This window comes from Pseudorca crassidens, chromosome 9 (genome assembly GCF_039906515.1).
Source record: "Pseudorca crassidens isolate mPseCra1 chromosome 9, mPseCra1.hap1, whole genome shotgun sequence".
Lineage (NCBI taxonomy): Eukaryota > Metazoa > Chordata > Mammalia > Artiodactyla > Delphinidae > Pseudorca > Pseudorca crassidens.
Genome location: NC_090304.1, coordinates 6,179,815 through 6,204,656, shown reverse-complemented (window position 1 = coordinate 6,204,656; position 24,842 = coordinate 6,179,815). Strand labels below are relative to the sequence as shown.

At 40.5% G+C, this 24,842-nt stretch overlaps 1 protein-coding gene across 27 annotated transcripts in view; it reads left to right on the top strand.

The window, feature by feature from the left end:
- TOP6BL (TOP6B like initiator of meiotic double strand breaks) overlaps window positions 1-24,842 on the top strand; it is an 89,145-nt gene that overhangs the window by 61,631 nt on the left and 2,672 nt on the right. For 12 of the 27 annotated variants that reach the window (XM_067748157.1, XM_067748155.1, XM_067748168.1 and 9 more), the window contains 5 exons: window positions 3,865-3,986; window positions 6,247-6,357; window positions 9,868-9,966; window positions 14,862-15,137; window positions 23,282-23,360. In XM_067748157.1, the coding sequence (XP_067604258.1) occupies window positions 3,865-3,986; window positions 6,247-6,357; window positions 9,868-9,966; window positions 14,862-15,137; window positions 23,282-23,360 (687 nt within the window). Of the gene's footprint in view, window positions 1-1,098; window positions 1,437-2,730; window positions 2,841-3,864; window positions 3,987-6,246; window positions 6,358-9,867; window positions 9,967-14,353; window positions 14,726-14,861; window positions 15,138-23,281; window positions 23,361-24,842 lie in introns of those variants that run through there. The other 15 variants (XM_067748174.1, XM_067748165.1, XM_067748162.1 and 12 more) reach the window with 9 other exon arrangements.

The following is a 24,842-nucleotide window of genomic DNA, read 5'->3' as shown; positions in this document are numbered from 1 at the left end:
AGATTTGGTTGACCAGAAATCAGCAGACACTTCCTGTTGGTTCCTCCAGAGTATATTACCTTAGATGGGTAGTTCTCAACCTCAGCTGCACAATGTATTACCTGGGGAGCTTCTAAAAAATGCCCAAACCTCACCCCCCAGAGATTTGGATTTCCTTGGATTGAGGTGGGCCTCAGGTATCAGTATGTTTTTAAAGCTTTTCAGGCTTGAGAACTGTTCACCACCCTACTGCTTTTCCAAGTGGAATCAAGAAAGTTATCAGTTTTACTTGGCCTTAATGCAACATCTCAGATTGAACAGAGGTGCTGTGGGAGTACATTGGTATGAATGGCTTTGTGTGATTGCCACATCAACCTCTGGAAAGGGAGAAATTGTCCTTGTTCAGGCATACAAATGCCTTTGGCCTTTATCTAGCAGATAGGTGATAACCTGTTATCAGAAGGTTCTCTCTGTTAGTGGTAAAGCAGTGATTTCACTGTTCTGTGGTCTGTGAAACACACGCATCAGAATCACCTGGAGTATTTGAAAATGTGCAGCTTCCTGGGCAAGGATTAACTCATTGTTTTGCTAATGTAAAAATCTGGTATGGCTCAAGAATATGCATTTTAAACAAGATTCTCAGGTGATTCCTAAACATAGTAAAGTTTGAAAACCACTGAGTATGAGAGTTGGCTTATGCATTTTTTTTTTTTTTTTTTTCCGGTACGCGGGCCTCTCACTGTTGTGGCCTCTCCCATTGCGGAGCACAGGCTCCAGACGCGCAGGCCCAGCGGTCATGGCTCACGGGCCCAGCCACTCCGTGGCATGTGGGATTTTCCTGGACCGGGGCACAAACCTGTGTCCCCTGCATCGGCAGGTGGACTCTCAACCACTGCGCCACCAGGGAAGCCCGGCTTATGCATTTTAATCCAATAAAGCCTGAGACATAAATTTAAGTGTTTCTCAGTGCCCTCCTAAACTTTGAAGGAAGAAGCAAGAAGTGGAGCTTATAAATGTCTGGGGAAATGTTCATAAGCCTTCCTTTTGGTGTTCCTGATATGTTTCTGGGTTATTCTTTCTTTGTGGGCGACTGTTTTTTCTTGGGACTTTACTCTCTAGGCATTCCAGTGCTATTTGGTGTGGCCCTGCTTCCATTGAGTCATAAGAGAAATGAGACAGCTTACAACACCAGATCAGAAGACCTCTCACATTGCTGCCAACTATTTGTTGAACCTGTGGGATTCTTTTCTACTGCCAGCCTTGCATGCCTCTCCTACCTTTTTCCATCATGTATATATTCTTTAGGAGAGAAGCACTGCTTTCCAGGGCTCTGGCTTGTAACTCTTTTATTTGAGGAGCTGGTGTTCTCTGGTGCCCCACTGTTCCATTCATTAAGGCCCTGGAATGGGAACATAGAAGAGACTCAACTAATGAGGCTTCCAGCAAGGAGGTCAAAGGTGAGAATGCCTAGGGCTATTATCCTACCTGTGCTGGCATGGACAAAGACTCAGAAGCAGCTTAGTATGGTGGAAAGGACTTCAGGGTACAATCAAGAGACCTGGGTTTAATTTTAGTACTGCTACCAAATTCCTTAATGATTTTTTGGAAAGCAAGTTGCATAAATCATCTGATCCTTCCTTTTCATATATTTAACATGAGATTGTTAGACTAGGTGCTATCAAAGGCCCTTCCAAGTCTAAAGACCCTCTTAAGATGTAAGATCTGCTATCTTTGGCAGTTTTTCTTTTTTTTTTTAAGGTTGGTCTGCTAGAGGGAGCACCATGTTCAGTCTTTCCTAGGATGACATAAAATCTGGTACCACATTCTGAATCCTATTAAACATACTTCCTCAGAAACCAGGGTTACTATCATTATTATAATACTGTGATAGTTTGTACACCTCTGTTTAGCTTGACTCTGAAGGCCTGCAGCATCTCAGGTAGTGGTACTCAGTACTGGATTAAACAGAAATCCATCACTGCATTAGTAAACATAGTAGTTATCTTTTAAAATTTCCTTATACATCTGAGAGTTTAGGACGAGCCTTTGAAGAAGATGCACTGTAAGGGTAGGTAGGTATAGATACATGGATATAGATATATGTAGTATTTTATTTTATTTTCCCCCTCTTCTTTCTCAGATCCTTGAAAGCTTTCTCCAGAGCTCCTTTTAGGAAACAGCTTGTGCAGAACTACAGTCTGTTTCCATGTGTCTTAAAAAAGAAAATCACTTAATTGGCCTTCTGCCTACCTTGTCATGGTAACTTTTCTATGATTAACTCATTTTGCCACAGTGTTAAAGGCATCTGGTGGTATCAGCAGTTTTAGGGATGAAACTATAGCTTTTTAATTAAATGTCTGCTTTCAAAGGGGCTTCAACTGATTTCTTAAGGCTATTCTTAGGACCAAACTATAGAAAATAGTAATCCACATGATATCATAGCAATAGTGATATTTTCTCTTTGAATATTGCAATGTACATTTCAAAACACTTTATATATATTATCCCAGTTTATCTGCACAAAATACCCATGAGAGCAGGTGGTATAAAGGCACTTTCTGTACTAAAATGAGAAAAGTGAAGTGACTTGGTCACTATTAGTTGATAGTAAAATTGATGCTAGAATCTATATTCTCTTGATTCCAGTTCCAGACCCCTTTTGAGCAGAGCAGTTCTTCCCCTCCCTTCCAGGAAAGCATCATGGTACCTTGTGGTAGAAAATGTTCCTTCTGACTTGCATTTTAATTGCAGCCCTGAGAAAAGCCAGCCAGCTTTACCTTTGAACAGACCATACAGGGAGTAGAAAAACACTGAAAGAAGAAAGATTAATTAAGAAGCATTTTCTCCAGGTGCCCCAAAAAGTAAATTTGTCTTCCTGTATTGGTTGTATCAGGATCATCAATGCTGGCATATTGTTTAATGATGTATTTTGCCCATCGGTCTCACGTGTTAGCTTTTCTGAAGGATGCTGAGCAGTGGTGCCTATGGTTACTTTATCAGAGATAGTCCCTCATTTAAAAAGACCTTATACCAGCAATTCTCAGATTGTGAGTTTTAACTTTTTCTTTAAATAAATTTATTTCATTTATTTACTTTTGGCTGCATTGGGTCTTTGTTGCTGTGTGCGGGCTTTCTCTAGTTGTGGCGAATGGGGGCAACTCTTTGTTGTGGTTCGTGGGCTTCTCATTGCGGTGGCTTCTCTTGTTTCAGAGCACAGGCTCTAGGCACGTGGGCTCAGTAGTTGTGGCACATGGGCTCAGTAGTTGTGGCTCACAGGCCCTAGAGCGCAGCCTCAGCAGTTGTGCTGCACGGGCTTAGTTGCTCCACAGCATATAGGGATTCTTCCCGGACCAGGGCTCGAACATGTGTCTCCTGCATTGGCAGGTGGATTCTTAACCACTGCGCCACCAGGGAAGCCCTTAACTTTTTCTATACCACAGTGTATCTAAAAGGATTGATACCCTGACAGTAGCAGTGGCTCACCATAACAGTGACGCTCAAATAGGAACAGAGTAGAGTTAGACATACTCTCCAGGAGGTTTTTCCTTTCCTTTGGGAGCCACCAGTGTCATTATTTATAGTATATAGCATATATTTCTGTTTCTGATGTGAATTAAACAGGATCCCTCATTTGAGTCTTCAAAAATAATGTCATTCTTCACTTTAATTTTAGTGAGCTTTCGTTCATTTGTAAGTGGGAATTGGGTAGGTTTGTAAATTGCTGGGGGTTTTTGTCTAGAAAAGTAATTATCTCTGGATAGGCAGAAGTGGCTTCTTTTTTCAAGTGGCCTCTTTCCCATTCTCAGCCCTGACTCACAGCATATGAACAGCAGTCTTGAAGTGGTCATTCTCACTCAAGGTTACCAACATTTTCCCTCCCCTTAGGAGTCCACACTTTGCTCACAACTCATCTCAGTGCCATTCTCACGGAGAGCCACAGTGTGGTGCAAGATTCCATCCAGGTCGCTGTGGACCAGGCCTTGGAGCAGCATCACCACGCTGTCAAGGTAATAAGAAATTCACAACTCCCTTTCTCCTTTCTCTAAGAAAAAGATAGAGTATATGGCAGACAGGGCCTGAGAGCCCTTCCTCCCTGAATGCTTCTTCCTCTCTTTGGTCATCTGGGCTGACCTTTTTAAAAATATTTACTTATTTGGTTGCACCGGGTCTTAGTTGCGGCATGCATGTGGCATCTAGTTCCCTGGCCAGGGATCAAACCTGGGCCCCCTGCATTGGGAGTGTGGAGTCTTCACCACTGCGCCACCAGGGAAGTCCCCACCTGGGCTGGTCTTATAAACTGCATCTAGCCTAGGAACTCGGGCTTTAACTTAGATGGGTCACTGTAACCAGCTTGCTTAGTCTTATCTCCTAGTAGGTGAGTTTGAATAAATATGGGCAGAACAGTAGACCAGGGAAAATGACTGATAACATACCTCTTTTCTTTTCTTTTTTTTTTGAGTGTGAACAAATTTTATTTTTTTTGGAACACGTGACTTACGATGTGAGTGTGTTTTTTCACAAGCAAAATGAGCTTGGTTTTGCCTGCCTGTTAGTTTGTTTTCACCACTCCCATTATACCAGGGGACAGGAAAACATTTATAAAAGAGGAACAGTAAACACTGAACCCAGGACACTATATTCATTCTAGGTAGTTTTACACCTTGAAGTATTTTTGTATATTAATTTGTAGTGTCGTTAATGTCTTCTTCCCTCTTTCACACATTGAAGTGCTATATTATTGACTATAAGTTCTGGATAAATTGAAAGCACATGCATGCACTTGGCCTGAAATTTTTTTAATTGAAGTATAGTCAATTTACAATGTTGTGTTAATTACTGCTATACAGCAAAGTGATTCAGTTATACATATATATACATTCTTTTTTTTTTTTTTTTTTTCTTTGCGGTACGCGGGCTCCTCACTGTTGTGGCCTCTCCCGTTGCGGAGTGCAGGCTCAGCGGCCATGGCTCACGGGCCCAGCTGCTCTGCAGCATGTGGGATCTTCCCGGACCGGGGCACGAACCCATGTCCCCTGCATCGGTAGGCAGACTCTCAACCACTGCGCCACCAGGGAAGCCCTATACATTCTTTTTTTATATTCTCTTTCATTATGGTTTATCATATGATATTGAATATAGTTCTCTGTGCTATACAGGACTTTGTTGTTTATCCATCCTATATATAAAAGCTTACATCAATGTATATCTTTCTTATCTATATATTTCCCCTTCCCACACATGTGTCTAGAGCTGCTGTTTCACTAAATCTTACATTCTTCCCCCATTTCCTAATCCTTTATAACATCACTTTGTCTTCTTACCTGACTTTTTTTTTTTCTTCATGATTCAGGCCAGAGGTTTTTTTTGTTTTTTTTTTAATGTTGAGCCTTCTTTTAATTTATTTATTTTTATTTTTGGATGTGTTGGGTCTTCGTTTCTGTGCGAGGGCTTTCTCTAGTTGTGGCAAGCGGGGGCCACTCTTTTTTTTTCTTTTGCGGTACGCGGGCCTCTCACTGCTGTGGCCTCTCCCGTTGCGGAGCACAGTCTCCGGACGCGCAGGCTCAGTGGCCATGGCTCACGGGCCCAGCCGCTCCGCGGCATGTGGGATCTTCCCGGACCGGGGCACGAACCCGTGTCCCCTGCATCGGCAGACGGACTCCCAACCGCTGCGCCACCAGGGAAGCCCGCGGGGACCACTCTTCATCGCGGTGCGCGGGCCTCTCCCTGTCGTGGCCTCTCTTGCTGCGGAGCACAGGCTCTAGACGCGCAGGCTCAGTAGTTGTGGCTCACAGGCCTACTTGCTCCGCGGCATGTGGGATCTTCCCGGACCGGGGCACGAACCCGTGTACCCTGCATCGGCAGGCGGACTCTCAACCGCTGCGCCACCAGGGAAGCCCCTTACCTGACTTTTTGAATCCCTCCATCCTGTGTACTTTTGGTAACACATTTCTTACTTCATATGGCCTCATTTTCAGGGAAAAGACAACTATACTAAAAGAGTAAAGCTTAAAGCTTTTTGTTTTTTAATAATAAATATATCTGTTTTGTTGCTCAGTGTCTTACTGCATGTCTTTTCTGAATGTATCTACGTCAATAAGTCTAAGTGTCCTTTGTATGTCATGATCTCAGTAAGTATTTTTGGTGGAGGGGGAAGAATTTTTGAAATCCTGCTCTGACTAAAATCTTTGGTCCCTTTGGGATTATCTGAACCAGCAGTTTGGTATTATTATAAACTGCGGCCTCCCCCTTCCTTGTTTTATTCTCTAGGCTCATCAGAAACTACAGGCCTCACTCTCAGTGGCTGTGAATTCCATCATGAGTATCATGACTGGAAGCACCAGCAGCAGCTTCCGAAAGACATGCCTCCAGACGCTTCAAGTTAGTAAGAGATTGGGGATGCTTAAATGTGCCAGGGTTTTAATGACATTCTGCTACCTATCTTAGTAATATGTGCAGTGCTCTTAGAAACCTTATTTACTTTGATCCTCCTATGATTCTACATAAGTGTTTTAAGAAATGTTTGTTGAATGGATAGTGATGTATATACTATTTTATAAATGAGAAAACGAGTTATTTAAAATTTCTGTTTCCTTTCTATCATACAGGTAGTTATAAGCAGAGCTAGGATTAGATCAGTGATTCCCAATTTCTTATTGAAGAATGTTCTATTACCTCATGGCAACAGAATATACTGAAAATAACTGAGCAACCATAAGCATTACATGCGTTTGGCAGTATGGAATAGTGTAACAAGGTTTGGAATCAAAGGCCTGAGTTCAAATTTTGGCTCATTTGTTTACTAGCTAGGTGGACTTAGGCCTGTACTGAACTTCTCTGAGTTTCATCTACAAATTAGAAAAAAATAATAGTACCTGACAGGGTTATTATGAAGTTGAGAGCTAAGTGTGAACCTGCATAACACATTGTAGATTCTTTTTTTTTTAATGCTAAAGTTTTAATACATTTCATCTTAAATTGTCTTAAGTAGTATGCGATGGCTAGTATTTTATTTTTTTGAATTTTATTTTATTTATTTTTTAATACAGCAGGTTCTTATTAGTTATCTATTTTATATGTATTAGTGTATATATGTCAATCCCAATCTCCCAGTTCATCCCCCCACCCCCCCCCCCCACCCCTGCTTCCCGCCCTTGGGGTCCATACATTTGTTCTCTACATCTTTGTCTCTATTTCTGCCTTGCAAACTGGTTCATCTGTACCATTTTTCTAGATTCCACATGTATGTGTTAATATACGATATTTGTTTTCTCTTTCTGACTTACCTCACTCTGTGTGACAGTCTCTACAAATGACTCAAGTTCATTCCTTTTTATTGCTGAGTAATATTCCATTGTATATATGTACCACATCTTCTTTATCCATTCGTCTGTCGATGGGCATTTAGGTTGCTTCCATGACCTGGCTATTGTAAATCATGCTGCAATGAACACTGGGGTGCAAGTGTCTTTTTGAATTATGGTTTTCTCAGGGTATATGCCCAGTAGTGGGATTGCTGTGTCATAGGGTAATTCTATTTTTAGTTTTTTAAGGAACCTCCATACTGTTCTCCATAGTGGCTGTATCAATTTACATTCCCACCAACAGTACAAGAGGGTTCCCTTTTCTCCACACCCTCTCCAGCATTTGTTGTTTGTAGATTTTCTGATGACGCCCATTCTAACTGGTGTGAGGTGATACCCCATTGTAGTTTTGTGTTGCATTTCTCTAATGATTAGTGATGTTGAGCAGCTTTTCATGTGCTTCTTGGCCATCTGTATGTCTTCTTTGGAGAAATGTCTATTTAGGTCTTCTGCCCATTTTTACACATGGTAGATTCTTAATAAATGTTGGGTTTTTTCCTTCCTTCCTTCCAGTGTGTGCTGACCAAATTATCAGAGGGATAACACATTCTTTCCATGTCACTTCATTTTTTTGTACTTTTTTTCTTGAAAAGATAGTGTAATATACATAAAATTTAAAATAATAACTAATAAACTTTATCACTTAATTTTTGCATATTATCTCATATACATTATACTATATAGTCATAACCAAAGTATTTTATATTCATATATAATTTGACCTTTTCCCCTATTTCAACAGTCTTAAAATTTGTATTGGTTAACCAATATTCACCTATATTAGTTTAATCTAATTTAATAAACCATTCCCCTAATGACAGACATTTAAGTTGTTTACATTTTTTCTGCCAACAAATAGTGCTTCAGTTAATACCTATATGTGATCGCTTGCTTCTTTTGAATTATTTCCTAGAATAAATTTCTATAAATGGTAATGGGTCAAAATGTATAACACCTTTATAATCTAGTGCATCTTCTCACAGCTTCAACTTTCTGGGTCACATGGGTAGCACAGTGAAAGTCAGCCCTAACTTTCATACTAACTGGCTATGAGATCTTGGGTGGGTCACCTCTCCTTTTTGAATTTCAGTTGTCTCATCTATAAAATTAGTGTGTTCATCCCCAAGTTCCCCAGGGCTGCTCCTTTATAGTCAGGGGTAGCGCCACAATTTTGGGGGCCCTTGCAAAATGCAAAAAAGGGGGGAAGCCGTAAAGAATAAAGCTTTTAAATTTCTTCTGCAGTTTCATTTGACTTGTCTGGTGTTTTTTATTTGCTAGTTAATGTTCTAAGTAAAGAAAAATTAAAATTTTACATTATTTGTATAAATTTTATCATTCATTTTCATTCTGTGTGGTGCCAGTTTTAAATGCAAATATAAGAGCATTTAAGTGGTATGTGGCATTACTGAAATTATGCAATTTATATTTCATTGCTCGAGCATGCATATGTATTTTGTTCTAAATAGAATTATGGAAAGCTGCATGAAACTGTAACTGAGCAGGAGCCTATGGGGCCTTTCCTAAAGGGGAAGACCCCCCCACCCGTGTCCTCTGCTTTAGCTCCTCTCTGAGGTACCTAGATAACAGTATATGATGCACATTTCCTGAGTTGTTTTATATATGTTTTAAAAACCCTCACCGAATGGAGGATTCTAACTACTTGATGACCATGAGCAGTAGCCCCCAGACCTACTGGAGCCTGAAGACTGATAATGTTAACTCCTGTGACTCCACCCTGTTACCTTACCATCCACCAATCAGAGAATTGTGCATGAGCTGATCACATAACCTGAGACTCCCTCCTTCACCTGGCCTTTAAAAATACCCCCCTGAAACCCATCAGGGAGTTCAGGTTTTTTTGAGCATTAGCTACCCTGGACTCCTTGTATGGTGCCTTACAATAAACACTGCGCTTTCCTTCATGACATACATACATACATACATAAAAATGAAATGAAATGAAATTAGTGTGTTGTATTAGGTGATTACTCTGGCCCCTTTTAACTCTAATATCCTATCAATACAATTCTATACTAAAAAGTAGAGGCTGTTACCCATTTCTTAATGGATGCAAACTAAATTACTGTTCCTTTCCTCCCTGAAAGATTTATCTGGGGAAAAGTTCCTATACCAGCCTTAGTTGTTCAGTAGAACCTCTGCTCTTTTGGAACTTGTTTTAGAGGAGAGCAGTTAATATAACCTCTTCACGAACAGATGGATCTCTGGGATATTTATCTCCTATGGAGATAGGAGAACAAAGACCTTGTTTGAAAGACCTTGCTTAGGTAACAGAAATTGGAAGCTATGTGGGAGCCACAACTACCTGTCTCATGTCAAGTATCCCAGACCTTCTTTCTACTTATCCTGTGTCCACAAGAACTAAGGAAACTTCTAACACAACATGAAGGATGTCAGTGGTTTGCCTTTCTATTAGTCTCGATCTCTCCCCATGTAAACTTCCTGTGGGTACTTACCCTTTGGTTGCCAGTACTGGAACTCAACATATTCTGTCTCTGGCCCATTTTAGGCAGCTGACACACAGGAATTTGGGACCAAGCTGCATAAATCATTTCATGAGATCACCCAGAACCGATTTCTTCACCACTGCTCACGTGAGGTGAAGCAGGTAAGTGTAAAGTAATAATAGGTACGTTGGTGGAAATCTTCCATATTGATGTATGAGAACCCTGAGTACACAATGGGTAGGTGTAGTACTTTAGACTGCACAATCTGAGGTTAGCCTTTTAGCAAGGAAGCCTATGGTTTAGAAAAACTTTATAGAACATGGTATTACATAGAGGTTAAGAGCATGGTTAGAGATGTCACTTGAATTCCATTTCTGCCACAAACTAGTTGCATGGTATTATTATAAAAGCTATTTATTCCCAGTCTCAGTTTCTTTATCAGTAAAATAAGAATGATGCACACCTAAAATGATCATTGTGAGGTTTGAATAAGATAATGTAAGTAAACTGCTAAGCACATAGCTACTTTTATGAGGATGATGATATGATGGAATTCCTATGTTTAGTTTTGCCTAATGAAAAACATACTTTTATCTATTTACCCTTTTGGATGCTGGAGATACAGAGTTGCATTAGTTGGGGTCTCTGCCCTCATGGAGGTCAGATAGTTATAGGCTCCTCTAATGAGTGAAGAGAAATCATAACTGGGAAATTTTATGTATTTCCAGATTCTGGGTGTAGGCAGTAGTAGTGTTTCAGCTGAAGCCCACTTTTCTGGCTCTCTTGGCAACCATCAGCAGGATCGACTTTTCTGGAATTAAAGTATAAGATGAGTAAATAAAAGAGATTAAGAGGGAAATGATTATACAGCGGCTTCTGGCCAAGATAGAGTAACAGGGACCAGATTTACCCTCCTGCCTGAAATAACCAAAAATCTGGACAATAACAAAAAAACCCAACAACATATGAAACAATGGTTCTCAAGACATTGGGCCTCAGACAATGGATGGGATAGTCATTCCTGAGAGATGGAAAACAACGAAGTGAGCTCTATGAATGCCATTGCACACTGCTTAGAGAAAGTACAGAGACTGTGGAACAGGGAGAAGGAATCCAGGCAGAGCCTCATGGTGTCCCTGAGTTGAATAGATGAAGCTAGGAACCCAGGGATGCTAAGGCAGGTTAAGCTTTCAGGGCAGAGTACCAGAGAAGAGAGAGCTGCACAGAGAGAGAATTCTGGAGATCTGCAGAGGCTCCTCTCTCTGGTATTCAGTTGAGTACTGATCAGCTCATTCATGTGAAGAAACTGTCCAGGTAAAGAACCACTCAGAAGGATTACAGGGGACAATAGGCAGAGCTTACACAGGGCTGGGAATAGTGCCTATTTTCATCAACCAGAGAGCAAAGTCTCATAATTTATGGAGCATCAGGTAAAATACTAAGAATAGTCTTGCCTCAGAAATGGAAAAAAATTACATCTACAATAAACACTCCTTGGTTCTGCCTAACAAAGCTCAAAAGCAGAAGCAAGACCTAAAAGGATCAGGTGGTTTCCAAGTAATTCAGTGGCATCTCAGAACAAAGTTCAAGAATATTTATAAGAATACAAAAATATCCAGCACCCACCAAGGTAAATTCATACTGCCTTGAATCTAATAAAAAAAAAAACAGACATGCTAAGAAGCAGGAAAATACAACCCACAATGAAGAGAAAACTCAATCAATTGATCAATCCATCAATCCAAACTGATCCAGAACTGACATGGAAGATAAAATTAGTAGACAAAAACCAGTTATTCTTATAACTGTATTCCATATGTTCAGGAGACTAGAGGAAAGATTGAACATATTCGTTAGAGATGTGGAAGGTATAAAAAAGAAACAAACTTTAAGGTGAAAACTAATGTCTCTGAGGTGAAAATTATACTGGTTACACCGAATAGTATCAATAGCACATTAGACACTTAAGGAAAAACACATAGCAATAGAAACTATCTGAAATTAAACACAGAGGGGGCTTCCCTGGTGGCTCAGTGGTTAAGAATCCACCTGCCAATGCAGGGAACATGAGTTCGATCCCTGTGTGGCCCGTGTGCCACAACTACTGAGCCTGTGCTCTAGAGCCCGTGAGCCACAACTACTGAGCCTGCATGCCACAACTACTGAAGCCCATGTGCCTAGAGCCCATGTTCTGCAACAAGCGAAGCCACTGCAATGGGAAGCCTGCACACCACAACAAAGAGTAGACCCTGCTCACTGCAACTTGGGAAAGCCTGTGCGCAGCAATGAAGACCCAGCACAGCCAAAAATAAATAAACAAACAAATAAATAAATTAAAAAAATTAAACACAGAGGTTAAAATAATAATAGACCATTGAGCATCTGTGAGTTATAGGACAACTTCACATAGGCTAATACATGTATAATTAGAGAATCTGAAGAAGCAGCAGAGGCAGAAAACATATTTGAAGAAATAATGGCTGAAATTTTTCCAAATTTGATGAAATCTATTAATCGTACAGATCCAAGAATCTCAACAAACTCCAAGCCTAAGAAGCAAAGAAAACTACACCAAGGCACATCATAATTAAATTGGTTAAAACCAGTGGTAAAAAGAAATCTTAAAAACAAACAGAGACAAAAAAAAAACACCACCTTGTTATGTAATAACAAGGAAACAAAGATAAGGATTACAGCAAGTTTCTCATCAGAAACCATATACGCTAGAAGAAAATGGAATAACATCTTTATAGTACTGAAAAAAACCTGTCAACCTAGAATTCTTTACCCAACAAAAGTATCCTTAAAAACAAATATGAAATGAGGACTTTTTATGACATACAAGAGATGAAAGAATTCATTATCTGCAGACAAGAAATATAAATGTAAAAGAAGTCCTTCAAGCAGAAGATGATACCAGATGGAAACCTGGGTCTACACAAAGGAATGAAGAGTACTTAAAATGGTAACTATGTGGATAAATATAAAGACTTTTCTTATTATTTAAATCTCTTTAAAACATAATTAACTTTTTAAAGCAAAAACAGTAATAATGTATTTTGAGGTCTATAACCTATGTTAGAAGTAAAGTGTATGACAACAATAGCACACAGACCAGGAGGAGAGAAATGGAGATGTATAGTTGTAAGAATTTATGCTATCTCTGGGGTGGTATAATATTACTTGAATAAACTGGTAAGTTAAAGATGAAAGGAACCATCAAAATAACACATCCAGGAGTTATACCTAATAATCCAAGAAAGGAGATAAAATGGAATCATAAAAAATATTCAACCCTCAAGAGAATGAGAAGACAAGCCACAGGCTGGAAGAAGATATTTACAAGACACCTCTGATTAAAGGACTATTATCCAAAATACACAAAGAACTCTTAAAAATCAACAAGAAAAAAAATTTTTTTTATAGTCATAGATAGATAAGCTTTATTCCAATGTCTACATAAAAATGAGTTGATGTCCAACAGGAAAAGGTTTTTCCAAAGGGTTAAAATTTATCAAACAACAGAACTTGGTCCTTTTCCCTTTAGTTTGTCTCTCAATTCAGTTGGCTGACACATCATTATTAGTATCCACCCTTACTAATCATTTTCACCACACACAATATCTAAAAGTCTTCGGGTGGCACTTTCCATTTCTCTGGAAATCTCTTAAACTGCTTTCAGTTACAAGAGATGGGCAAGGTTTTTATCTGCTCATACTCTACTCCACTGGAGACAAAAACACATCCCTGAATTCTCTCGTTTAAATTGTGGCTGTTGGCAAAGTGTCCAAATGAAGAACTTAACGCTAACACACAAAGAACACAGTATAATCTCTGTATAACAGTAACTTTGCTTTAACTTTTTCTCATTAAAGAATTATTTTTATTATATCTCCACAAGGAAGTTATAAAAAATACCTGTAAAAACATTGAAAAGGCTCTTAAAAGTCCTGGAATGAAAAATTCTGAAGTATAAATTATGATACATCGTCTATGATTTGCAAATAAGAATAAAATAAATTCTACAAGCTAGACTTTCTGAGTGATTTTTTTTTTTTTTTTTTTTTGCCGTACGCGGGCCTCTCACTGTTGTGGCCTCTCCCGTCGCGGAGCACAGGCTCCGGACACGCAGGCTCAGCGGCCATGGCCCACGGGCCCAGCCGCTCCGCGGCATGTGGGATCCTCCTGGACCGGGGCACGAACCCGCGTCCACTGCATCGGCAGGCAGACTCTCAACCACTGCACCACCAGGGAAGCCCTGACGATTTCCTATTTTCATCCCAATTGAGTTTTTGAAAAGCTATATAATCTGTCGACACGCACAATCCACACAGGAACTTGCTGCTGCCACTAATGATGAAGTCAATCTGAAGGACAGAGATTTGTATGCTGGATGCGCCAGGCTCCTCCATGCAACTGATTGAAGTGGTCGTCTCTTATTTTTTCCCTTACGTTTTAAATAAAAGTAAATATACATATGGTAAAAAATTTAAATGGTACAGAAAGATCTAAAATAATCAGTAAATATCCTTTTCTCCCATAACCTAGAAAATCTGATGTCTTCCAAATCATCAGTCGTATGAATAATTTGCAAAGTGAAGTCAAACTTGGAGTCTCCTCATCTGAAAATTATTCTCAGGACTTTCGGAATGTGTTGATTCTGTCATATATTACTTCTGTTACAGAGGAAAGCCATGCAGTCTTCTTTAAAAAAACTAATTACAAAAGCAACACGCACACTCTGCTCAGAGACAGCAAGTCCAGGCAGCACCTTGTACAGGATCTCGTCCTGGTTACGGGCAGATTCCCTGGTATTATCCAGAGTCACGGGCGGCAGGAGCTCAGCCGAGCCCTTCCTGATGCCTCGGATCCTCCTGGCCAGCGGCACATCCTTTGGGAAGAGAGTGACGCGGCTGGCATGTAAGGAGAGGAGATAGGCATCCTCAAAGAGATGAACTAGAAACGCTTCTGCTGCCTCTTGTAGGGCCAACATGGCCTGAGCTTGCCAACTGAAGTCCACACCACGAGTGAATTTAACACATATTTCTCTTGCCAGGCGGCAGAAGGGGGTTCTTCCTTAACAACAGGTGTGTGCTCTTCTCAAGAGTTCGGATCTCCTTCAGAACCCAATGTCTCCAGCGAGCAAGTCGACGGGAGGAAGTGCCTAAGTATGGGCCCGGCCGGGTGGCGGCAGGAGCCGGGCTCACGGTGTGCCTCCTTGGGGCTTCGGACTTGCGGATCCATCGGCGTGGGCCCATGGCTGGCGCTCAGGGTTGCGGACCCACGGCTCCTTCTCGGCCTTCCGGGTCCAGAGGCAGAGGCTGGCGTCCAGGTGAGGACCAGCAGCACCCCAGCCGCATGCCCCGGCTGGGTGGCGTTCAAATTGCCCACTCGGCCGTGGATTCACTCAACAAAAATTTTTAAATGGGTCAAAGACCTTAACAGATACCTCACGAAAAATGGCATGAGATAAGCAAATAAGCACATGAAAAGATGGTCCACATCATATGTCATCAGGGAAATGTAAATTAAAACAACAATGAGATATCACTACACACTTACCAGAAGGGCCAAAATCCAAATGCAGGCAAAGATGTGGAACAACAGGAACTCTCATTTATTGCTGGTGGGAATGCAAAATAGTACAGCTACTTTGGAAGACAGTTGGGCAGTTTTGTGTAGAACTAAACATACTCTTACCATGTGATCCAGTAATCATGCTCCTTGGTATTTACCCAAAGGAGTTACAACTTAGGTCCACACAAAAACTTGTACACAGATGTTTATAGCAGCCTTCTTCATAATTGCCAAAACTTGGAAGCAACCAAGATATCCATCAGTAGGTGAATGGATAAATAAACTGTGGTACATGCAGACAATGGAATATTACTCAGCGCTGAAAAAGAAATGAGGTTTCATGCCATGAAAAGATATGAGGAAACTTAAATTCATATAAGTAAGTAAAAGGAAGCCAACCTGAAAAGGCAACATACTATATGATTCCAAATACAGTGCATGATATTCTGAAAAAGGCAAAACTCTGGAGACAGTAAAAAAAAAAATCAGTGGTTGTCAGGGGTTAGGAGGAAAGGAGGAATGAATAGGGGGAGAACAGAGGACTTTTAGGGCAGTTAAATTATTCTATATGATAGTATAATGGTAGATATGTATCATTATACATCTGTTTGAGCCCACAAAATATACACCAGGATGGAACCCTAACATAAACTATGAAATTTGGATGATAATGATATGTCAGTGTAGGTTCATCAATTGTAACAAATGTACCATTCCAGTGGGGGATGTTGATAATGGTAGAGGCATCAGTGGGGACAGAGGGAATATGGGAAATCTCTCTATCTTCTGCTCAATTTTGCTATGAACTTAAAACTGCTCTAGAAAATAATCTATCAAAAAATACTCAATCTCAAAGAAGAAAAAGATGAAAAAGAAAAGGGAACAAAGAACAGATGAGACAAATAGAAAACAATAAGATGATATATTTAAACCCAGCCATATCAATTATCATATTAAATATAGTCTAAACAACCCAATTAAAAGGCAGAGATTGTTAGATTGAATAAAAAGCCAACTATATGCTGCCTACAAGAATCTCACTTTAAATATAAAGACAGAAATGGATTAAAAATAAAAGAATAGAAAAAAGATATACCATGCTTACACTAATAAAAAGAGAGCTGGAGAGGGTATAGTAATATCAGACAAAGTAGAATTCAGAGCAAAGAATATTACTAGGGATAAAGAGGGTTACTTCATAATGATGAATATAATACAGTGAATACAATGAACACAATAGCTCTAAACATTCATAAAACTTTTTAGAGAGTTTTTAAATGCATGAAGCAAAATTAATAGAACTCTAAGGAGAAATGAAGTCCACAATTATATTGGGAGGTCACGACATACCTCTCTCAGTAATTTGTAGAACAAGTAGACAGAAAAATCAGTAAGTTTGGGGACTTCCCTGGTGGCGCAGTGCTTAAGAATCCTCCTGCCGATGCAGGGGACACAGGTTCGATCCCTGGTGCCGGAAGACTCCCCCATGCCGTGGGGCAACTAAGCCCATACACCACAACTACTGAGCCTGCGCGCTAGAGCCTGCAAGTCACAACTACTGAGCCCACGTGCTGCAGCTACTGAAACCTGTGCACCCAGAGCCCTTGGTCCACTACAAGAGAAGCCACCGCAATGAGAAGCCTGTGCAACGCAATGAAGAGTAGCCCCACCTTGCCACAACTAGAGAAAAAGCCCATGTGCAGCAACGAAGACCCAACACAGCCAAAAAAAAAAAAAAATTAGTAAGTTTGTAGAAGTCTCAAATAACACTATGAATTAACTTTACCTAACTGATATTTATAAAATACTCTGCCCAACCACAGTAGACTAGACTATACATTATTTCTAAGTATGCAAGGGACGTATAGCAAGATAGACCATATTCTGAGCCATTAAATACATCTCAATAAATTTTAAAGGATCTGAGTCATATAAAGTATGTTTTTTACCACAGTAGAATTATTATATTTTATTATTTTATTATAATAAAATCAATAAGAAAAAGATATCTGGAAAACTCCAAATATTTGGAAACTAGATGACACACTTATAAATAACCCATGGATCAAACACAAAATCAAAAGAGAAAGTAGATAATTTTTTTTTTTTTTTTTGCGGTACGCGGGCCTCTCACTGTGTGACCTCTCCCGTTGCGTAGCACAGGCTCCGGATGCGCAGGCTCAGCGGCCATGGCTCACGGGCCCAGCCGCTCCGCGGCATGTGGGATCCTCCCGGACTGGGGCACGAACCTGTGTCCCCTGCATCAGCAGGCAGACTCCCAACCACTGCGTCACCAGGGAAGCCCGAAAATATTTTAATTTAATTAAAATGGAAGTATATATTATCAAAATTTGTGAGACATAGCTAATGCAGTACTTAGAGAGGAAAATACCTGTGTTAGAAAAGAAAAAGGTCTCGGGACTTCCCTGGCGGTTCAGTGGTTAAGACTCCATGTTTCCACTGCAGGGGCAGGGGTTTGATCCCTGATTGGGGAACTAAGGTCTCACATGCCATGTGGTGCGGCCAAAAAGAAAAAGATAAAGAAAAAGTCTTAAATCAATGACCTCAGCTTCCAACTTCAACTAGAATAAGAAGAGCAAATTAAACATAAACAGAAGTATGAAATAATAAAGATCAGAGTGGAAGTCAGTAAAATGGAAAAACAATAGAGAAAAAAATCAGTGAAACGTAAAGGTGGTTCATTGAGAAAGAAGATTAATAAGAGAAGACACAAACTGCCACTAATACCAGAAATTAGAGAGGTGGCATCAGATATTAAAAGGATTATCGGGGAATATTATGAACATTGCACTAAATTTGACAATTTAGATTAAATGGAAAATTCCTTGAGAGACATAAATTACCAAAGTTCACTCAAGAAGAAATAGCTCCATATACCTGGTAGTTTTATAGTATTAAAGAAGTTGAACCTTTATTTAAAAATCTTACCGTCATGTTCAGATTATTTTAAAACTCTCAAACCTCAATAATAAGAAAACAAACAACCCAATTTTTTTAATTGGCAAAAGATTTGAACACACATTTTACAAAAGAAGATATACAAACAGCAAATAAACATACAAAAGTATGGGGACTTCCCTGGTGGCGCAGTGGTTAACAATCACCTGCCAATGCAGGGGACATGGGTTTGAACCCTGGTCCCTTCCACATGCCGTGGAGAAACTAAGCCTGCGTGCCACAACTATTGAAGCCCGCGCGCCTAGAGCCCGTGCTCTGCAACAAGAGAAGCCACCGCAATGAGAAGCCCAGGCACCGCAACGAAGAGTAGCCCCCACTCGCTGCAACTAGAGAAAGCCCACGCGCAGCAATGAAGACCCAATGCAGCCCAAAAATATAATTAATTAATTTTTAAAAACATACAATAATATGCTCAACATTATTAGTCATTAGGGAAGTGCAAATCAAAACCACAATGAAATAATATTTCACACCTACTTGTAATAAAAAGACTGACCATACCAGGTGTTGGCAAGGCTGTGCAGGAACTGGAACTCTTATACCCTCTTTGTAGGAATAAAAAATGATACAACCACTTTGGAGAACAGTTTTGCAGTTTCTTAAAAAGTTAAATATACACCTGTCTCACGACCTCGACATTCTACTTCTAGGTATTTACCCAAGAGAAATGAAAGCATATACCACACAAAAATGTATACACCAATGTTCATGGCACATCTACCATATTTGTAATAGCCAAAAACTGGGAACAACCCAGTGTCAACAGGTAAAAGAATAAATACACTGCAGCATATCCATTCAGTGGAATACTACTCAGCAATAAAAGGAGTGAACTGTTGATACACACAGTAGGATGGATGAATCTCTAAATAATCATGCTGAATGAGAAAACCTGGAAATACAAGAGTACACACTGCTTGACTGAATTTATAACAATTCTATAAAATGCCAGTTACTCTGTAGTTACAGATCAGTGGTTGCTTGAAGATGGGAGGCATAGGAGTTGGAGGGAGTGGAGGAGTTATGAAGGACAGAAGAAACTTTTGAGGGTGATGGATATGCTGGTTATCTTGATGGTTTCACAAGTATATACATTTGCCAGAACTTATCAAATTGTACATTTTATAAAGATGCAATTCATTATATGTATGCAAGCTATATCTCAATAAAGTTGCTATAAAAATTATAGACACTGTTTCTGAGAGACACCTCTTCTGCCTCTCTCCCTCTCCTACTTCTGTTTGCCTGATCAGATGGGGAGGTTTGGGTACCTAGTCACCCAAGGATCACAGCATCTCATGGATTTGCCCACTCTCCTCTGCTTTGTAGCAGTGAAGCCCCTATAAGTACTCCCTTCACCACACTGTTTTTTCATGGCTGCATGTACCTTCTAGGAAGCACCTTCCTAGGAATGCATCTGCCGTTCCTTTCAGCTGGCTCACTGCAAACACTCTTGCTGGTTTCCCTTCAGCTCGGTAAGCTGCTGCCCACAACTTGAGCGAATAGGTAAAAGCTAATACCCATTGTATCATTACCCGTGGATGCTGTAACAAATTACCATAAATTTGGTAGCTTAAAAACAAAAGAAATTTATTATCTCAGAGTTCTGGAGTCCAGAAGTCTGAAATCAAGGTGTTTGCAGGGCCACACTCCCTCCAAAGGCTCTAGAGGAGAATCCTTCCTTACCCCTTCCAGCTCTGGTGGCCCCAGATGTTCCTTGACTTGTGGCCACATGACTCCAGTCTCTGCCTCCATCTTCATGGCCATTTCCCTTTGTCTCTCAGGTCTCCCTCTGCCTTTCTCTTACAAGGACACCTGTCATTGGATTTAGGGCCCTCTCTAAATCCACAATGATCTTATCTTGAGATCCTTAATTACATCTGCAAGGACCCTTTGCACATTCACAGGTACTAGTGGTTAAGACTTGGACATATCTTTTGGGGGGCTACTATTCAATTCACTACAGCTATCTATATCTTCAAATTTCTAGGGATAGGTCAAGGGTAAGGCATGTGGCATTATCATAGGACCTGAGATACATGGGCAGGATCTACAAGTGTTTCAGCCTGTGAAGTCCTTTTGCTTGGGCTTCTGTGATATCCCAGTGAGATCTGAAAAGGAAATGATCTGACCTCCTTTGCCCCACTGTATTGCTATGGTGATGACCCATAGCCTCAGGGCCATTCACAGCCCAGTAAATTTGGCAGATGGCTGGCTAGTCTTATGCAGTAGTCACAGGGCTTGGAAGGAAGGAACATTTATTGAATCCCTAATCTGTGCCAAGATTTCCACTTTAATCTCTACAAAAATCCTGAGGTAGGTTGTAGATTTCCCATTTTATAGATGAAGAAACTGGTTAGGGAACTTTTCTAATTTGCCCAGAATCACACAGTCAGTAAATGGCAAGGCTAGGATTTATAATGAGTTCTCCTGGATCCGAAGCCTAGTAACATTTTTGCCATATAGGACTCGATCACAAGCCCAGGGAAGATAAGGGACCAAACCCATACTTCCCTACTCAAGATCATTACCGTTTCCCTCGGAAAATGGCCATTTAGTGATTAGTAACTTGTTAGTGGCACACGACTGGCACCCAGTGGCTATAGCTAAAAACTACAAGATTAATGATAGGTCCAATTCTTTTACCTCTGCACCAGTCCCTCAGTTTCCATTTCTAAACAGGTAAAGTAGAATAGCTGACCTCTTGAGTAACATTGAATAAAACCATCTATGGCTATTATATAGTTTATGGAGAAATGAAAGAAATGAGAGAATATTTAGGGTTTTATAGAATATATTCATGGAAAGGTCGTGCCAAGAGTGGAGATATTAGGCCTTGGTGTTGGAACAGAGGACAGTGGGCCATGAAGACAAGATAGTAATCCTGGACTTACTGTCACATTTGAGTGTAGGGACTAAAAACTTAAACCCAGAGTAAGCAGGAGCAGTAGCATGGAGGCAGCTTCCTAAGGAAAGGTATTGTTTCGCAGGTGGTAGACCAGAATGAAATGTCTCATAGAGTGTTAAACTCAAGGAGGTCTATCCTGAGGATAGGGCTCTCTCATCTGGGGGACCTGATGAGAATGGAAGGTGTGCAAGGCTCTCCTAGGACTCAGAGATTTATATCTGAATGTAGGTATTTCCTTGGGTAAAGGTTTGTCTATTACATGAGACTTCTAGGCTGGAGTGAAGTAAAAGAATAGGCTTTTTCTTAAAGAAGAAAAAAGATGTTTGGAAATTTTCCTAATACTGTTTCTTTTTCACACCTTTAGGGCCATCTTTACCTCTTCTATGTTTCTTGGAATATAATTACTTAGAAACTGAAACTTGCCTTGTTAAACAACATATGATAGAATACATTTTTTTTGTTATAATTCACATACCATAAAATTTACCACTGTAAATTTACAATTCAGTGGTTTTAAGTATATTCACTGTGGTTTGCAGCCATCACCAGTAAATTCCAGAACATCTCCATCACGCCAAAGAAAAAAACCTTGTACCTAATTTGCAGTCAGTCCCAATTCTCCTATCTCCTGTCCCCTGGCAACCACTAATTTACTTTTCCTCTCAGTGGATTTGCCTATACTGGATATTTCATATAAATGGAATCATACAATAAGTGGATTTTTGTGTCTGGCTTCTTTCACTTAGCATAATGTTTTCAAGGTTCATCCATGTTGTAACAGGTAACAGTACATTCCTTTTTTATGGTTGAGTAATAGTCCATTGTATGGATATACACCACATTTTTTAATCCATCCATCAGTTGATAGACATGTTATTTCCACTTTTTGGCTATTATGAATAATGCTGATGTAAACATTTTTGTGTGTGTGGACATATGTTTGTCATTCTCTTTGGTGTATAGCTAGGGGCAGAATTGCTGGGTCATATGGTAACTCAAACTGTTTTCCAAACTGGCTGCATTATTTTACTTTCCCACCAGCACTGTGTAATGGTTCCAATTTTTCCATATCCTCATCCACAGTTGTTATTATCTATTATTATTACTACCATCCCAGTGGGTATAAAGTGGTATCTCATAGTGGCTTTGATTTGCATATCCCTAATGAATAATTATGTTGAGCATCTTTTCATGTGCTTATTGGCCATTTATATCTCTTCTTTGGAGAAATGTCTATTCAAATTCTTTGTCAAACCCATTTTTTTATTGGGTTGTTATTTTAAAGTTGAACTATGAGTTCTTTATTCTGGATACAAGTCCCTTATCAGATATGATTTCCAACTATTTTCTCCCATTCTTGTGGGTTGACTTTTCACTTTCAAGTGTCCCTTGAAGCACAAAAGTTTTTAATTTTGATGAAGAGGATATCTATTTTTATATACTTGTATTGAAAAACAAGGAACTGGGAGGATTGGGTTCTGACCTTTGTTTCTCTGTCCAAATTGAACCAAATAGCAGGGCTTTGAAAGCTACACAAGACTACAAAATGTGCGCTGTGGCTTCCCATGTCTGACCTCAGTCAGTCATTTGTTGAGCACTTACCGTGTGCAAGGCGCTATGCTAGCTGTGAAAGAGATACAGGCACGATGAACCTTACAAGGAATTTAAGATGTAGGAAATGGACATAAATACATAAATTGATGAAAAGGGGCATGCAATGCATACTTAAAAGAGCCCAAGGAATGGAGCAGACAGTACATGAGTGACCAGAGTTCAGAAAAGCTAGGAAATGCCCGGAATGGCTGGAGTGAACTGCAAAGCCTCCAAAAGAAGAAGGAAGTCTTAAAAGTTGGGGGCTGGGCAGGGGGTTCACATGAGCCAGGAGGAAGTAATAGGGGGTTCCAGGTGAAGGAGGAAAGCCCTGTGAGGTCAACAAAGCCACCAGGCACGTGATCTCACTGGGGCTTGTTCATGCTTCTGCAAAACTCACTTAGGACTTCTAATTTTTTAAGCAGCTGCTCCCAGAGAAAAATAATACAGAGCAGAGCACAGAGGATGCACATGAGAACAGCAGCCTGGAGCTCCTTGCAGGTAAGGTTTCATTCAGCTTTTCAGGTGAGCCCTGGATCAAAGCTGGGAAGTCAAAGATGTGACTTCAAACCTTCAGACAGCACCTTACACCACAGCAACGTTCTGGGCTTTGGTTGTGGCTCCCACCACCACTCTGGGTATTCTGGGGCAGCAGGAGGCATTCCCTTCCAAAAGCTGCTACGATAGGACTAGAAATTTCTCAGTTTGTGCAGTTAGATAGCTGCACATGATGGGGCAGGGCCCTGAATTCAGTTGGTTCCTTCATGTTTTCATCATTATAGTGTTGCTACTGTGGCCGTCCTTAGTTCTGGTTACTACTGTGTTTGGGGCTCCGGAGTCTGCTCCTGGTTGCAGACACCACCTCAACCTTGATAAATGTTATGGGGAGGTGTCAGTGTGTGTAATGTGATGGTGATTATATTGTCTTTTCCCCTCCCTCCAACACTTAAACAGCCTTCAGGGCCTGCAGTAGCAGGTGTGTATGTCTGAAAATAATCACAGCCACTGGTGCTTGAACTGGTATGGTGCAGGTGCCAGGCACTAGTCCGAGATTTGAAAGTGTATTAACGCTCTTAATTCTCAAAACAGTACTATGGTACTATTATTATCCTCATTCTACAGATGTGGAAACAGAGGCCCAGAGATGTCAATAAACTTACCTGAGGTCACACAGCTAGTAAACGACAGAGCCAGAATTCAAACCCAGGCAGTCTGGCTCTGGTCTATCTCTAACAGAGCCAGGCTGGTGGGGATGCACTGTCGGACCAAACAATGCCTGGGCTTGAGGGAATTTGGGGACTGCTTTCAGCAGCGTGCTTTGTTGGTAAAATTCCTCTCTCCAGGGTAACAGCTACAACATACTGCATGGCGTCTGTGCTTAGGCCTAAGATGTGTTTCTGAATCATTCTGTCAATTAAACTGTATTTTAAATGTTGTGGGGGCTGTTCCTCCCAAAAAGAACCCTGCAGCAAAGGCTGGTACAAAGCCAAGAATCTATAATTTAGATTTGGAGATTTAGAAGAATGGAAGTGTATCATATAGCACAATTCAGCATTCACCACATACGATTCACTATTTATGTAGTGAAAAGACAAAAGAATAAGTACTTTCCTTAGAAGAAAAAAATTAACATTTAATTCAGCACCTTCTGTGGACCCAGGGAGATGCTAGGCTCTTCCAGTGACCACTCTCACAGTGACCCTTTGGGGTGGGTAGCATTGGCCCCCTCTCACAAGAGACAACCCAGGTTCAGAGATAGGATAGAGCACTTAGCAGGAGGAGGATCTGAACTCCTGCTGCCTCTATAGCTCATGCTTTCTCTACAATGCAACATAAGCCTTAAAATCTAGGTGTTTATGATCTGGTGGACCGCCCCCTAGAAGAGTGTTTGAGCTGCTCTGCCTTACAGAGCTGCAACTCTAGTTGCCGTCAGTCCTATGTTCCACATGGGCAGCTACACTGAAGAAAATCACTAAGTGTGTG